Source organism: Epinephelus fuscoguttatus, linkage group LG23 (assembly GCF_011397635.1).
Source record: "Epinephelus fuscoguttatus linkage group LG23, E.fuscoguttatus.final_Chr_v1".
In the NCBI taxonomy this organism is placed as follows: domain Eukaryota; kingdom Metazoa; phylum Chordata; class Actinopteri; order Perciformes; family Serranidae; genus Epinephelus; species Epinephelus fuscoguttatus.
This window is the reverse complement of record NC_064774.1, coordinates 7,808,027-7,823,692: the sequence shown is the minus strand read 5'-3', so window position 1 is coordinate 7,823,692 and position 15,666 is coordinate 7,808,027. Positions and strand designations below refer to the sequence as shown.

Genomic DNA, 15,666 nt, shown 5'->3' with positions numbered 1-15,666 from the left:
GCTGCTTAAATGTCCCACCATATTTCCTGCAGTGACGTCACTACTCTTGCTGCATCACTCTCAGAAAACCACTCGCTGCTCCCATTTGCCAAACCCGCCATGTAAATAGCAGTGCGCCAGGTACAGGCACTCCAGGCTTAAAAAAGAAATGGAAGCTGACACTCAGATTGATGGAATTCACATTGCACCTTACTCTGCGCCCAGATTATCCACCCTTTAACTGGAAAAAGTGGTTGGACAAACCCTAAATGCACCTGCGCCATGCACTTTATACCACGCTATAGATAGCTTAAATAGGGCCCTTTATCCTGTGTGTACATCTTTTTTTTTTTTTTTGGTCATAAAAGAGAGACTTACGTAGTGTTGTACAGGGTCTGTTTGGTATTTTCAGCCTGTAGACTTTGTGGCCAGGGGCTTGTTTCAGGAGACTGTACCAAACTCCGAGCCGATCAGCATCACCAATGGACTCAAATTCTACAAATACCTGGAACACACAAGCACACACACACATAAACGACAGGTGATAACAGGAAGTCTTTTATTAAAGCCACTTAAAACAAAAGTACTTGTATGTGTTTTTTCATACCTTGTTGAGCAGAGGCAAGTAATTCTGGACAGAGCCGATTTTTTTCAAAGCTTCCCTGAGTTCCCTGCTCTCACTCCATGAAATGTTCTTGATGCAGATTGTTTTCGCTCCATCGTCAGCCGCATGCTGCATCAACAACAGGAAGTGAACATCCAAACCAAAAAGTCAGAGGACAGAGGTGCACACACAGCATATCTATATATAATCCATGTACTGAATGCAGTTCCTCAAAATAAAAGACAATATCTTAGAGTTTCATGTGCTCCCTCAATGTTCGACATCACTGCTGACCGTTTCCAGCTTTTGTCAAGTTAAATATATGAACGTAGGAAATAAGATGACCCCTAAAAGATGAACTGAGACAAAATTAAGTGTTACGCCTTTGCAATGTATCTGAACCAGGTGTGCGATATAGCCCTCCAAAAGTCAAAACATGTATCCGCCTGGTGGCTGGCTGCACTACAGGTGCTAGTGATGAGGTAAGATGAATGTATGAATGGGCTGCACAATTGATCACATTTTAATCACGATTTTGGCTTCCCACGATTAAATGAACATGACCAGCTGTGATATTGATGTTTAAGATGGGTGCTCCTCTCACAGAAAACTCCACTGCATATCAAATAAGGCGCTCCCTAAACTAACAGAGAACAAATCACATGCAAAGACATGCGCCTCAAAGCAACACGACTAACTTGTTAAAACACCTGTACAACACCAAAGTCTGCAGTATGATGAATGCATAAAGGCTGAGAGTCGTTTTGATAACGTTACTGAACCATTAGCATTAGTTGAGCTTGTCACCGTACCATGCAAATAGATACAAAACTTTTTTTAAAGGCTTTTTTTCAAAGTTTAACTGAAATGGCTGCCGACAAAATTGAAAGAAGTTTATAAATAAGGAAGAATTAAGTGTGTGTATGTGTTACTTACTGAACCCATCAACTTCATCAGCGACCAATAAATCCCAAGCTGAAACAGAAACATCACAAATACCTGACACAAATACACTCCAGACACAGACTGTCTAAACATTTGTTAACATATCACTATAGATGTTTTGTTTCTGGGCTTTTATCATTTTTAGTTTTCTAAAATCTAAATTAATCATCATTTATCTTAAATATTAAAATCTGGTGAAAATCACATTACAACAATAAATAGACACATAGATCAAACACTCTGTATTTTAACTATTTCTCTCCAAAAGTTCAGTCCAGTTTCCACGGCATATTTTTTATTTTACTGTCCTCATCGCCAGAGAATGTCTATTGCCTTAAAACACAGAGATCAGTGTCTGTTCACAGCAAAAAAAACAACATTTAGCTACGGCAGTCGGGCATACAACTCAAGTGAAAATCAATTTCAATCAATCCGCTTCTTCTATCAAATATACATTTTTCTGAGAAAAATTAAAGTTGTCTATGTTTTGGGGTCTTGAAAATACTGGGCATCTATAAAAATCAGTCAATAAAAACAGTGATGTGTGCATGCTTACCGGTGACATTGTGATACCGCCAGCTAGCACGTGGAAACCAATTTTAGACCCTTTGAAAGTAATGCCCTTCCTTACGGACACTCTCATGATCTCAAGCACATCCTCCACTTTCGGCATCATGACGAAGGCCTGAGAGGAAAACCAGAGACAAAAATGTATTACTACTCTTATGTACTTGTTCAAGGCACTTGGATCTTCCAGTGTAGTAAAAGTCGATCTAATGAGATTCATATAGGAACCGCTAGTGTATATATGCAACCCCAATTCCAAAAAAGACGCTGTGTAAAATGTCAATAAAAACAGAATGCAATGATTTGCAAATGGTAAATGGACCTGCATTTGTATAGCGCCTTTCTAGTCATCCGACCCCTCAAAGTGCTTCTTACACTACATGCCACATTCACCCATTCACACACACATTCATACACTGGTGGCCGAGGCTATCATACAAGGTGCCACATCTCAGTTTTAACACACTCATTGGATGGAACAGCTATGGGGAGCAATTTTGGGTTCAGTATCTTGCTCAAGGATACTTCGACATGCAGACTGGAGGAGCCGAGGATTGAACCGCTGATCTTTCGATTGGTGGACGACGTCTGAGCCACAGCTGTCATCTTGTCTTTTAACACCCAGTAAGCGTTTGGGAAGTGAGGACACTAACTTCTGAAGTTTGAAAATGAAATTCTCTCCCATTCTCGCTTAATAACAGACCATAATTTTTTCCCTGCACTATTTTACTACAAAGCCACGCTGTTGTAACACGTGCACCTTTCAGCATTTATGGAGCCTTCACAAATGTGTAAGTTACCCATAATGCCATGGGCACTAACACATCTCCATACCATCACAGATGGGGGCTTTGAGCTTTGAGCTGGTAACAATCTGGACAGTCTGTTTCCTCTAAAGCTCAGAGGACATGACGTCCATGATGGACTCGTCAGACCACAGCACACTTTTCCACTTTGTGTCAGTCCATCTCAGATGAGCTCAGACGCAGAGAAGTTAGCATTGTTGATATCTGGCTCTCACTCTGCTTGGTAGAGAATGAACTTGCATTTGTAGATGTGGCGACAAACTGTTACTAACAGTGGTTTTCCAAAGTGTTTCCTAGCCCATGTAGTAATGTCCTTTCTACCAGTGGTTCCTGACTGGTCCAGCCGCGGGGTCAAGATTTCTCCTTCAACGCCAGTTCAAGGTCCACTCAGTTTAATATGCTCAATGTCATACTTGCGTTTGGCCATGTCGCCAAGCTAGTTTACTGTCTCTGTTAAGTGGCTATCTGTTATTTACTCCTTTAAGAGCAGGAAATGGCACTTCAAAATAAAAGCTCTGTGCTGGAAATTCACTGTACTTCTAAGTTTAGTTTGTTTTTTTACAAACTTGACACACTTGCGAGTCACTTGTGGTCCATTCATAATGAACCCGCAACCCACTTTCAGACCATGACCCACCAGTTGGAAACCCCTGCAACCCCTGTGTTGCAGGCATCAAATTCAGACTGAGTGTATATTTAACAGAACAATAACAATAAAGTTTAACTGTGCTGTTTTTATTTACATTTTTCAAAGCAACTATTTTGGAATTGGGGTTGTATATATAACAATAAGTATGCAACATCTCATGATAAGTAATCTAGAGTTATTTCAACTGCAAGTTCGAGTTAGGTGTGATGTCACAAATTAACTTACAAAATGTAAATGTTGCAAAGCTAGTCTTGAAAACAGAAAAAGAAAAAATGTTATTGTGCAACGTAAATACACAGACCATTCGTCTCGGGATCTGCTCAAAGAGTATAAAGCAACAGCAGAAACACAACATTAACAAAACCAAACCAAAGCAGATGGATAATCTGGTGCCTACCATAAGTGCCTGAGGAACAACATGGATCTTGTCATCTCCATATTGAAACCCAAATGGCATGAGCAGTTTGGCGAGGTCTTCCTCTGTGTAGCAGCCATCATGATACACCGGCAGGTCGGTTATGAGCAACTGCTTCTTATTAAGTGAATTAAACTGGGAAAATGAAGCAAAATAAATGAAGAGAGAGGGGACAAAATGAGGGTCAGATTACAGATTAAGACAAGCGCACTTAAGCACACCGCGCAACCCGGCCCTGGATAAGCCAATGAAAATGGATGGCTGGACAAGCTCACTTATCAATAGCATTTAGAGGAGGGTGATAGTACGTGAAACAAATCTAGTCTCAGGATATTTTAAGCAACACTATAGGCTACATTAATTATTTTACCTAAAGTGTGTCAGTGGGGTTGTTTATGGTGAATAAAGACAGGCTGCAAAAACACTCCTCTCATCAAATTTATCACTTGAAAAATATGTGTGAATAAAACAGTACTTTATAATTCCAATTTGAGGAGACCTACTTTAGGTGAGAAGCAGATGTTCAGCTTTAGGCACGCTGTGAAAGAGAGACAAAGAAAAATGTAAAACAAAAAAAGGAGAAAGGCAGTTATGACCACATGCAGACACTTGAGACAGAATTTCTTGGATTCCTTACGTATTTGGGATTGATGCAGGCGCTTTTCTACCATCTCCCCAACAGTCAGACAGGTATCTTCGTTGTGTCTGGAGGCATCCTTGGCTGATGTTGCATCCGCTCCTGTCTTCACTTCCGTCACAGGATCTTCAAAAAATCAAATTTAAGTCAGATGAATGTCTGTGTTTTGCAAGATCATCATCATCCCCCCTCCCTCCTTCTGCTGGGTCCAGAGACAACTTCCGAGACACCTCCTGAACTAAAAATAATTGAGACCAAGAGACACACTGGTTAACTAGCAAAGCATGAAGGTATGAACACATAGTTGGTTTTGGCCTTTTCATGGGATGATTTGACAGTAATTAAATACAATAACAAAACAATATAAATAATAAAAGCCTTTTCACACGAGGGTGAAATGAAAAAGAACAAAGTAAGAAATATCTGTTGACTATTACTTGGATGACTCAGTTTCCCCACAATCCTCTGTTTTTCCACACCTTTTTGTGAAACCCTTCTCAAGAGCCCCGTTTCCATCAAACACTTTCAGTATGGTACCTTTGGAACCAACAGTAACCCTTCAGACATGGTACCTAGACCCTAAGGTTTCCACCACAGACAGTACTCTTAAATGTGGGCGGGGTTGTTGTCACTCACTACTCCATCCAGCACTCACTGTATTTCCTCATTACCGGTGATACAGATGGAACTCTGCACCTCGTTTATCGTCCACACAACGAGGCTGCACGCCGCCATTTTCAGAACAAAATGATGGGATATTAAAAGATAACAGGTTTGTGCATTTAGTCCTTCTCAGGCAAGCTCAGGGGTTTAGTGTTGCTGTAGCCCACAGGAACGACAATCCACAATGGTTTTTTTTTCTCCAAGAGAGGATTAGAATATATGTAGATCACAGAACCCAGCCGAAAATAATATGCTTGAAGATCCACTCATTACTAACAGTGTATGTCATAAAAACTAAAATAATGGTCAGAGTTGTCACAGTGAAATTTAAGGTGTGTTGATTGATTCACGTCGTCAACTCGTGAATCAATCAGACTCCAGAGAGGCAGCAAAACATCCTTTCATCTTATAGTTACATTTTGCTAATAAAACTCTCCACAGCATGAACAGTTGTTACGTGAGACCTGTCCTACCAAGAAAACATCCTTGACTTTGACAAGCACTGCCTGCCTATGAAGCCAGTCTTCGATCACTATTGGTCACTGTGGCATGCAACCAACGACATCATGAGGCAAACAAAACCCCAGCTTCCACTGTTGGCCTCCCACTTTTTTTTATCCCTCCCTGGACTCTCCACAAAGGAGGTTAACTGCTGCAAGAGGACTTGACTGCCCCTTCTCCGCTTGCGCCTCAGCTCCCTGCTCCATGAAGCAGCCAAGTACCAGCTGTCCTCTACCACTGTCTGCTCAAGGCGAAAACTAATGTTTTGGATTCAGTGGATGGGCTAGAATTTTTTAACTGACGTGCAATTAATTTTCACAAAACTTTTGCATTCAGTCTGACAAGACCTTTATCCTTTAAACAGTTTCTACAAATAACATGCCACATTTTAATATATTTTGCTATCCAATCATCAAGAAGTTCTTCAACAAACCTTTTTCAATTGTCTTTGTCTCCACCCCTTGACATGCCGGCTTTGCCTCCACAGCGGCCTCAGTCGGACTTCCCACAGCCTGCTGTTCCAGATGTGAAGCCTCCATCTTGGTCTCTGGTCCTTGTGTAGTGGATTCTGGTTCTGACACGGTGCTTAGCTGGACATGTGGTAAAGCTTTGACAGAGGTGTCTGTTGTCTGGGTCTCAACTGTACTGTCTGGTGGTTGACTCTCACTGGATTTGTCTGCTGAATTTTCTGGTACTGCCTCAGTAGTTGTCAATTTTTCTCCATGGCCCTCAGTACAACTTCCATCTTCCATGGGCTCTGCCACTTCAACTCCCTTTTCCCCAATCTCCATTGGTTCAGTGTCTTCAGTGTCACTGGCTTTGCCAAGTGCCTGAAGCGTAGGTTCAACAACTGTCATATTTGAATCTTCAACAACCTTGGCAGTGTCTTTCAGTACAGCTTCATGAACATTTATTTCAGATTCTTTAGGTTCAATAATTGTCACATTTGCATTTTTGGGAACCTTGGCTGAGTCTTCTTGCATATTTTCTTGAACCTTGGATTCAGACTCTTTAAGTTCAGCAACCTTCACGTTTGCATTTTCAACAACCTTGGCGGTGTCTTTCGGCACAACTTCTTGAACTTTGGTTTCAGATTGTTCAGGTTCAACAACTGTCTTATTTGCATTTTCAACAACCTTGGCGGTATCTTTCGGCGCAGCTTCTTGAGGCTTGGTTTCAGATTGTTTAGGTTCAACAACTGTCGTATTTGCATTTTCAACAACCTTGGCGGGATCTTTCGGCACAGCTTCTTGAGGCTTGGTTTCAGATCGTTTAGGTTCAACAACTGTCTTATTTGCATTTTCAACAACCTTGGCGGGATCTTTCGGCACAGCTTCTTGAGGCTTGGTTTCAGATCGTTTAGGTTCAACAACTGTCTTATTTGCATTTTCAACAACCTTGGCGGTATCTTTCGGCGCAGCTTCTTGAGGCTTGGTTTCAGATTGTTTAGGTTCAACAACTGTCGTATTTGCATTTTCAACAACCTTGGCGGTGTCTTTCGGCGTAGTTTCTCGAGGCTTGGTTTCAGATCGTTTAGGTTCAACAACTGTCGTATTTGCATTTTTAACAACCTTGGCGGGATCTTTCGGCGCAGCTTCTTGAGGCTTGGTTTCAGATCGTTTAGGTTCAACAACTGTCGTATTTGCATTTTTAACAACCTTGGCGGGATCTTTCGGCGCAGCTTCTTGAGGCTTGGTTTCAGATCGTTTAGGTTCAACAACTGTCGTATTTGCATTTTTAACAACCTTGGCGGGATCTTTCGGCGCAGCTTCTTGAGGCTTGGATTCAGATTGTTTAGGTTCAACAATTGTCTTATTTGCATTTCCAACAACCTTGGTGGTACCTTTCGGTGCAGCTTCTTGAGGCTTGGTTTCAGATCGTTTAGGTTCAACAACTATCGTATTTGCATTTTTAGCAACCTTGGCGGTATCTTTCGGCGCAGCTTCTTGAGGCTTGGGTTCAGATCGTTTAGGTTCAACAACCGTCGTATTTGCATTTTTAACAACCTTGGCTGGGTCTTTCAGCGCAGCCTCTTGAATCCTGGGTTCAGATTCTTTAGGTTCAACAAGTGTCGTTTTTGTATTTTCAGGAACCATGGCTGTGTCTTTTGGCACAGTTTCTTGAACCTTGGTTTCAGATTCTTTAGGCTTCAAGTTTTCTACATCAGACTGATTTTCTGTAGCTGTGGACTTGGCTCCTGAAGAACTTTTTTGCTTTACCATGGCCTTTTTCACATCTCCTTTTGCAGGCAACTTTCCTGTTTTTACCATTTTGTTAATCTGCTTGGTTGAGACACTTTTCGCTTTGGAAACCAAAACCTTTGCTTTGGTGGTAGTTTTTGGGCCTTTAACTGAGCCTTTAACTGCACTTTTCTGATTAGCATGTTTGCCTGTTGTACTTTTGTTGGCTTCAGAAGGTAAAGACGAAGGCTTTTTGGGCCCTGTAAGCGGAGGCGCACTAGGTGTAGGGAGAAGAGCCTTCCTTGTAGTAGTGGTTTGACGTGTGGAGACACTGGTTGTGGCAGGTTTTCTGTGAACAAAAGTAAGTTTCATGGGTCAAGCAGAAAACAATAATAAGAAGGGAAATCAAGATCATGGTTTTAATGTTTTCATATGTTATTTGCAATAATATAGTCTGACTTTCCTTCACAGGTTAAATACAGAGGAACTTCTATTCCATCCCCTGTGCACACAAATGTTCACTAATTTCTTTGTCATTAGGTAAATTCCCCAAAAGTAACATTTTTTTTTCAGTGAGGACACAAATTTAGGCAGTGAACGATTATTTATTGTAATACATTGACAAAAACAGATCATCTCTGTTTAAAAGGGGTCTGTATGAAATATATCTTACTTCTGTGAAGGCTTCTTTTGTTCCTCAGAAACAGCATCCTGTGAACAAACAAATTGACATTTGTTATGGATGAATCTGATAACTGACAGTGTAGCCACACTAAAGCAGACAAATGTAAATATGTATATTCCCCAGTAACAAATAAATACAACAAAGAATAATACCTGCTCCTTGACAACAGTGACTGGCATTCCTTTCACATCGATGCTCTTCAAGCTCTTTAATTTCTTTGCGCTCTCCTCTTTCTCAAAATACACGAGTGCCTAGATGTGTGAATACACAAAGGCACATTTGTGCATTACTACATCCATCAGGACCATCCACTCACTACATTCACACAAGAAACATTGACAGCTCACAACTACATTTACATTTATTTACTTACATTGTATTCCTTTAGCCAAGATCTTACAATAAACTATTAAAAAACAACACAGGACAATTATTTGTATCTTTCCAGTTCTGTTTTGGTAGATATACCTGTAACAAAGAGCTTAGCAGTCGACTGGTGCTTGATGTTCAACTATAATAGTGCCTTCAGTAGTTGGAAAAGACTATTGACGCACCATATTCTCAGTCAACAAGGACACATGTCTCAAGACCTGGATTTAGATTTGTGGGCCTGATGGTTACGAGGTATAAAACTTGTTTTGTTAAAGAGATACTTTGGATATAAGCATCATATCAGCAAAATACAAGCAACAGATTTTAAAATGAAAACTAACAATTCATGTATTCAGGTAGAGCTGTCTCGGTACAGGAGTCACAGTCCGGTTCATGCAGCTCCATGCAGGATAAATGGTAGCTGTGCACCGTTAGCATTATTTGCTGAGGTCAGCACGGATGATTGGCATGTGAGTCACTTTTATAACCTGTTATGACCTACTGCCTTTTGAGAAAGTGTTTTTTCTGTGTTTGTACAAAGCAATACAGAAGTTTTACAATATTTCTTATTTCTATGGACCATTTCATTGCTATTCTGTTGCTAGGGCAACAACTTTGGTCCCTGTTTACTTGCCTCTACATTAACATACATTCAAACAGGAAATACAAAGGGAACCATTTAGAATGGTTATGTTGTCCAGTTTGAAACGGTCTATAATGAAAACAGTTTACCAAAGGTGACAGAGGGTTAATGCGGGATTTATACATCTGCGTCGAATCGATACCAGAAATGTAACTTCATGTTGCGGCAATGCAGACCTCCTGTTTTTTTTTTTTGGAAGCTGAAACCATTGTCCTCAGTGGAAACAAAGCTTTTATTTACTTTAATTTCACAGATAAGAAACAATAAATTGTGAAGACAATAAAGCCTCCACAAAAATAGCATTTTAAGTCTTGTGTGTGATTTATCCTGACATATACGCCATAGGGTGTGCCGCACAAGTATAAATCCCCCTTAAATGCTACCTCATTTGCACTCTTGCACTACTGTCTTTTCAATATAAATGATACGAGGTTTATCCATATGCATTTGGGTTTTTTTCTGCTGTGCTGAACCAGCACCGCGACTTTTGAACCAGGGTATGAACCAAACCGTGACTTCTGTGTACCATTATACCCTAAGCTAATGGCACTGTATTGTCTCTGTTATGAGAAGGCAAATCATTTGCACATACCTCCTGTATTTTCCGATACAGTACAACTGACTTGGTTTTTCCGAATTGCTCCACAGCAGCTAACACGTCACCATGAGAGACTGAATTATATAACTGACGTAGCTTCACCATGGTTGAAGGCAAAGATTTAGCAGACTGAGCAAAGAAAGAGAAACATAGTGTTCATCATCATACATGTTTAAAAATGGTTAGAAAGAGGAAAATGCTTTTGCGTTTAAAGTGTACAATCTAGCCTTTATGTCATCTGTCAAAAGGGTTTTTTGCTACATATGTTGCAATAAAGTACAATTTTCTGTTAATGTCTTTGATGTTGTATGGATAAGATTTCAATGAAAGCAATGAGATAGAGACATGAGAAGGGAAGGAGAAAGATACTGTTTTCCAGATGATAGGCTGTTTGTTGCCAAATTTCCCTGGACATTTACATACACACAAACCAACCTTGAACTTTGAGGAAGAACTTGCCTCGCTCTTCGGCAGGCTGGACTTTGCTTTAGAGGGCTTTTTAGTCAACTCCTTCTTCTTTGCTGTAGAGGAGGAGGATGAGGAACAGGCAGCAGAAGATGAGGAGGGCTTCCCTCTTGTGGAGGTGGATGACGTTGACGATGACTTCATCTTGGCTAGCCCAGCTAGTAAGGTTTTAACCACAGCCTCCAGGTCAGACTCTTTTGACAGAGACTGGACAGCTTGAGGGACACAGACAAAGAGGGTGTCAGACAAAGCTGCATTGTTTTGGTGGTTGCAAACTCTTGTACTGAGGTTCTATTGTAAGAGGAATTAAATATCATATTAAAGTCAAGTGATCACAGATTTCATGCTTGTTATTTCATAGGTTGATGGGGAATGTTTTCTACTTAGCTTACTAGTCAACATCAGCCTCTGTACCCGTGGACAGCGCAGTTAAAATTACATGCAACACACATATTTAGGTAGCACTGCATTGTCCTAACAATCAGGCAAAAAGTAAATAAAGTAAAGCTACAAGCAGCAATGACAGGCCCTCGCATCCTCAGGCACTTCAAGAGTACTGGCAGGATGGAGGTCGATGCGGCTGTGAAACACGGACACTGTGCCCAGAGGTTAAATGGTATTTGGTGCTGGGACCTACCTTTTGCAAATTTTGTATTACTTCCTATGTGCGCTAGGTGGTGGTAGAAAACATAAGACTAATAATATGTCACGTTGCTGTACATCATGTGTAAACCACACCATGTAAATTTTATGTACATTAGATGACCTTTGTCACATAAGACTGACTTCCTTTTGTCAGTAGGTCACGCTATGACTATGACTCAATGCAGGTGTGTAAATCAGGCAAGGACTCCTTTCCAGGATACAAAATTTGGAGCAGACTGGACAATGTAAGGTCAAGTTAAAACAGCTCTCTCTCTCTTTCTCCCCATTTCACACACTGTCCTATCCATTAAAGGCAAAAAGCCCACAAAAATAGTCTTTAAAAAAAAAAAGAAATAACAGTTTATAGTAGCGGCACGCACTTGCACATAGCGCTTCTATGGACACAAATAATTTTTCAAACCTGATGTTTCTAGTAGTTTCTTAGCCAGCCTCTCTGCACTGCTTGACTTCTTTTGTTGAGGGGATCGTCTCTGATCACTCCGTCTTGGCGGTGATCTTCTCTGATCACTCCTCTTTGGTAGAGGTTGTCTCTCATCAGTCCTTCTTGGTGGTGAACCTCTCTCGTTACTCCTCCATGGTGGTGATCGTCTGTCATCAGTCCTCCTTGCTGGTGACTGCCACTCATCACCCCTCCTCATTAATGGAGATCTTGTCTCATCACTCTTCCTTGGTGGTGATCTTCTCTGATCACTCCTCCTTGGTGGCGATCGTCTCTCATTACTTCTCCATGGTGGTGATCGCCACTCATCACTCCTCCTTGATGGTGATCGTGGCTCATTACTCTTCCTTGGAGGGCTCCTGGAACGTGACCAAGAGCGGGAGGAGGAAGGATGGTCATATCGTGGAGAACGAGACCGAGACCTGGTGAAAATACAGATGAAACCCTATGTTAATCTACAAAATAATGCTTAACTTTTCAAAGCAAATCTATATTCCTCAAGGGGCAACTGGCAAATTCTAAGAGGCTACCACACCAGCGTTGATGCAGGTATTTCAAATGTTCTGCAGGAACACACTTGCTAATTTCACAATCTGGTGGTGGGAATCCCCTCGTGGGAATCTCCTCTGTTTATCCATGTAATAGCTCATGTAAAAATGTATGTGTCACAGACCTGCGAGTGTATCTGGAGCTGGGTGGCGAATGTGATCGACTACTGCGGCTCTCCCTTCTACCCTCTGGCCCACAGTGGCGACGGGGGCTGGGCGAGTGGGAACAGGAGCGGCTTCCATGCCTGACTTTCTGGTGATGATGCTGGGAAGTCTTTACAGAGGTTGAGGGCAAGGGCTTGGCATCTTTGCCTGCAGCACTGAAGAGAGCAACAGACAAGAAAAGTGTAATGAATGATAACTAGGACATCATGCCAAAATCAGCAGGGTACTGGTTAACTACAGAGCATGGTTGCAACCGGTTTGAACACGAAAGCCTGAAAGGCACTATACCAATGAATTTGGGCGTATCAAACCAAGCCACATTTCTGACATATCAGTTGTTTTTTGGGGTGCAGTTTAAGGGGGGGTCATGATGCCTGACTGATCACCTTAATGATCAATGATCTTGTTCTTGGACAACCAGATGGATTTCTGGCATGTCAGAAATGTTCCAGTCAGATTTCCCACGTGGCTGCAGTCAAAAAATTTGTTATAAACTGTAGCACACTTTTTAAATATTATTAGAATAGTATTTTAATCTTCAAGCTGTTGCTATATAAAACTGAAACTTGATGCAGGACAGACAGACCAAAGTCTGAATCTTCCAGATATCTGTGGTTTCATAATCACCTGTTTTACTTCTTACTTTTGATGATAATAGAATTGCAGTATAACAATGTGTTTATTTCATTAAGGATGCAACCCACTTTACTGGTGTTGTCTGGATGTGCAATTGTTCATTGTGGCCATAAAGAAAGACCAATTAAAGCAGTGATTCCCAACTGTTACAGCCACAGGGTCCTGATCTATCAAGGTCCATACAGTTCAATGTATTCAGCATCATGCTTGCATTTTGCCATGTCATTGAGCTAGTTTCAGTCTCTGTCATGTAGTTGTCCATTTATCACTCACTTTACAGCAGGAAACTGCACTTCAAAATAAAAGCTTTGTGACAGAAATTCACTGTACTTCAAAATGAAGTGTGTTTTTTTACACCCACACAGGAGTCACTTGCCATCCATTCATAATGGACCTGGGACCAACTTTTGGACCAGGACCCACCAGTTGGGAACCACTGAATTAAAGCATGTAGTGTGATCTGACACAACATACAAAATAAAAAAAAAATGCACAGTGTCTTCCAAGCCTTTTAAATTTACCTTGGCTTGAGTGCTATCTCACCATCCCACTCTGGATATCTGTGGAAAAGAACAATTCAAACAAACTTATTAAAACAGTAAAAAGGCTACATTCTGAAATCAAAAGCCACAGTGAGGCAGGCGGTCATGAAGCAGTTGTACTTGGGTGATGTTTCTGTAGTCACATCTTAAGTGATCACGGATTTGTACAAGTTCTGAAGACTATAACAACAGAACCAGAAGGGGTACCTTGGAAAACCAATTATGAAGCCTGACAGAGGTTCCACTCGCCTAGGATTCAAGAAAGACCTTTCAATAGGGCTGCAACTAACAATTATTTTCATTGTCAACTACTCTGTCGATTATTTCTTCGATTAGTCGACTAATCATTTTATCGAAAAATGTGTTAAAATGTTGAAAAATGTAGGTCTGTCTGTCTCTCCCAAACCCCAAAATTATGTCATCTCATGGCTTGTTTCGTACTCACGCCAAAGGGTTTCAGTTCACTGTCATGGGAGAGTGTGTAAAGCTGCCAATATTTGAACGTATGATGCTGCAGTAAGAGTATTTTGGGTACTTTATAGTACTTTTCTATGAAAAAAAAAGACTCAAACCGATTAGTCGACTTACTAAAATAGACACCGATTATTTTAATAGTTGATTAATTATCGAGTATTCGACTAATTGTTGCAGCCCTAATACAGTAATATGGCACTTTCCTTGGTGGGAATTTCCCGAAAATGTTTTGGGAAAAAAAAAAAGGAAATGATTTTAATTAAAAAAAATCTAACAAGATCTTTGAGGGGAAAAGATAAAAAGACTGACTGTGTTCGAAGGACTCTGCAGCTCTCAAGGTGAAGGCTGGTGTTCTGGTGGGAGATCCAATCCTAGTAGTCAGAACAACAAACACAGCATTTAGATAGGCCGCATTATTATTACAACTGTTTCAACTACAACAGCTTCAATATCTCAACTGTCATTTTTATGATTATCTGACAACAGATATTTTATTCAACATCACAGCATAGTTGCAGAAACAGTTCCTGAGAACTTTTGTCCTTTTCTTCAAAGGTTTGTTCATCTTTATTGGTCTGTTGAGTCTGCCAAGTCCAAGTGTCCAACTCCATTTCTCTGCTCTTGTGTATGAGTCAGTTTGTGTTGACAAGTGTTAATATCGAAAGGCCAAACCTTAAAAAATTTTAAAAAATTCCAATTTTTTTGAATCTTCATCCAACAGCGGTCAACCAAATAACGGGAACAACCGTGAGCCCAAGTGAGGAGCTGACACATTAGCCAACAGTAGGCTAAATAAAAATTTCAAAGTGTTTGAATCATGGCTTCGATAAAAGTCAAAGAGTAGTGAGAAATACATGTGAAAACAATATCATGTGGACAAAATTATTCAGGACATAAAATCCATCTAATTTTGACAACTCTTGCCTTAAACTTGAATTCAAGGGCAACAGTTCTTAATCATGAAATACAACAAATACAGGAGTGCCAGCAACAAACAACCACAGTGAAGATTTCTTCATGAGTTCATGGTATTGAAATGTCTCTTGTTCTTCGGTCTTGAGTGATATCAGAAAGTTTCCTGAGGTTTATTGAGGGTCATCTCAGAAGAGGCCACTATCAGGATGGATCAGAACAAAAAACCTCAAGTTGGGACATCTGGAGTCGGCGGGAAGATGTGGAAACTGGAGAGAGGAGTCGTCTGATTTGTCCGTTATTTAATTTAGCCAAAACGTAAAATGCAGTGTCCCCAAGACCAATGATCAAAAAAATAAAAAATCTTGATGATTTGTAAAGTATGATACTGGTGACTTTTGGTTTATGATATTTGTGGTGGTAATTGGAATTCCTCTGTAGGTCACAAAAATGCTTAAAAATACAATAAAAAGGGAGTTTGGCTCCATAATAATAGCAAGCACAACAAAAAAAAAACAAATATCAACTGTTATATATGAAATGAATGAAGGTAGCAGACGGTGTCAATGACAGCT

The 15,666-nt window shown here is 40.6% G+C and overlaps 1 protein-coding gene across 15 annotated transcripts in view; it reads right to left on the bottom strand.

The window, feature by feature from the left end:
* The window catches only part of LOC125883530 (uncharacterized), a 61,762-nt gene that overhangs the window by 16,150 nt on the left and 29,946 nt on the right, over positions 1-15,666 (bottom strand). Inside the window, exons 3-20 of one of the 15 annotated variants that reach the window (XM_049567864.1) lie at positions 14,489-14,550; positions 13,685-13,723; positions 12,488-12,682; positions 11,776-12,236; positions 10,704-10,924; positions 10,239-10,373; positions 8,784-8,882; positions 8,620-8,657; positions 7,686-8,295; positions 7,425-7,511; positions 6,200-7,250; positions 4,603-4,728; positions 4,469-4,503; positions 3,948-4,100; positions 2,085-2,213; positions 1,520-1,558; positions 587-712; positions 358-484 (exon numbers count right to left, since the gene is read on the bottom strand). In XM_049567864.1, the coding sequence (XP_049423821.1) occupies positions 358-484; positions 587-712; positions 1,520-1,558; positions 2,085-2,213; positions 3,948-4,100; positions 4,469-4,503; positions 4,603-4,728; positions 6,200-7,250; positions 7,425-7,511; positions 7,686-8,295; positions 8,620-8,657; positions 8,784-8,882; positions 10,239-10,373; positions 10,704-10,924; positions 11,776-12,236; positions 12,488-12,682; positions 13,685-13,723; positions 14,489-14,550 (3,733 nt within the window). Of the gene's footprint in view, positions 1-357; positions 485-586; positions 713-1,519; positions 1,559-2,084; positions 2,214-3,947; positions 4,101-4,468; positions 4,504-4,602; positions 4,729-6,199; positions 8,296-8,619; positions 8,658-8,783; positions 8,883-10,238; positions 10,374-10,703; positions 10,925-11,775; positions 12,237-12,487; positions 12,683-13,684; positions 13,724-14,488; positions 14,551-15,666 lie in introns of all 15 variants that reach the window. The other 14 variants (XM_049567859.1, XM_049567861.1, XM_049567867.1 and 11 more) reach the window with 14 other exon arrangements.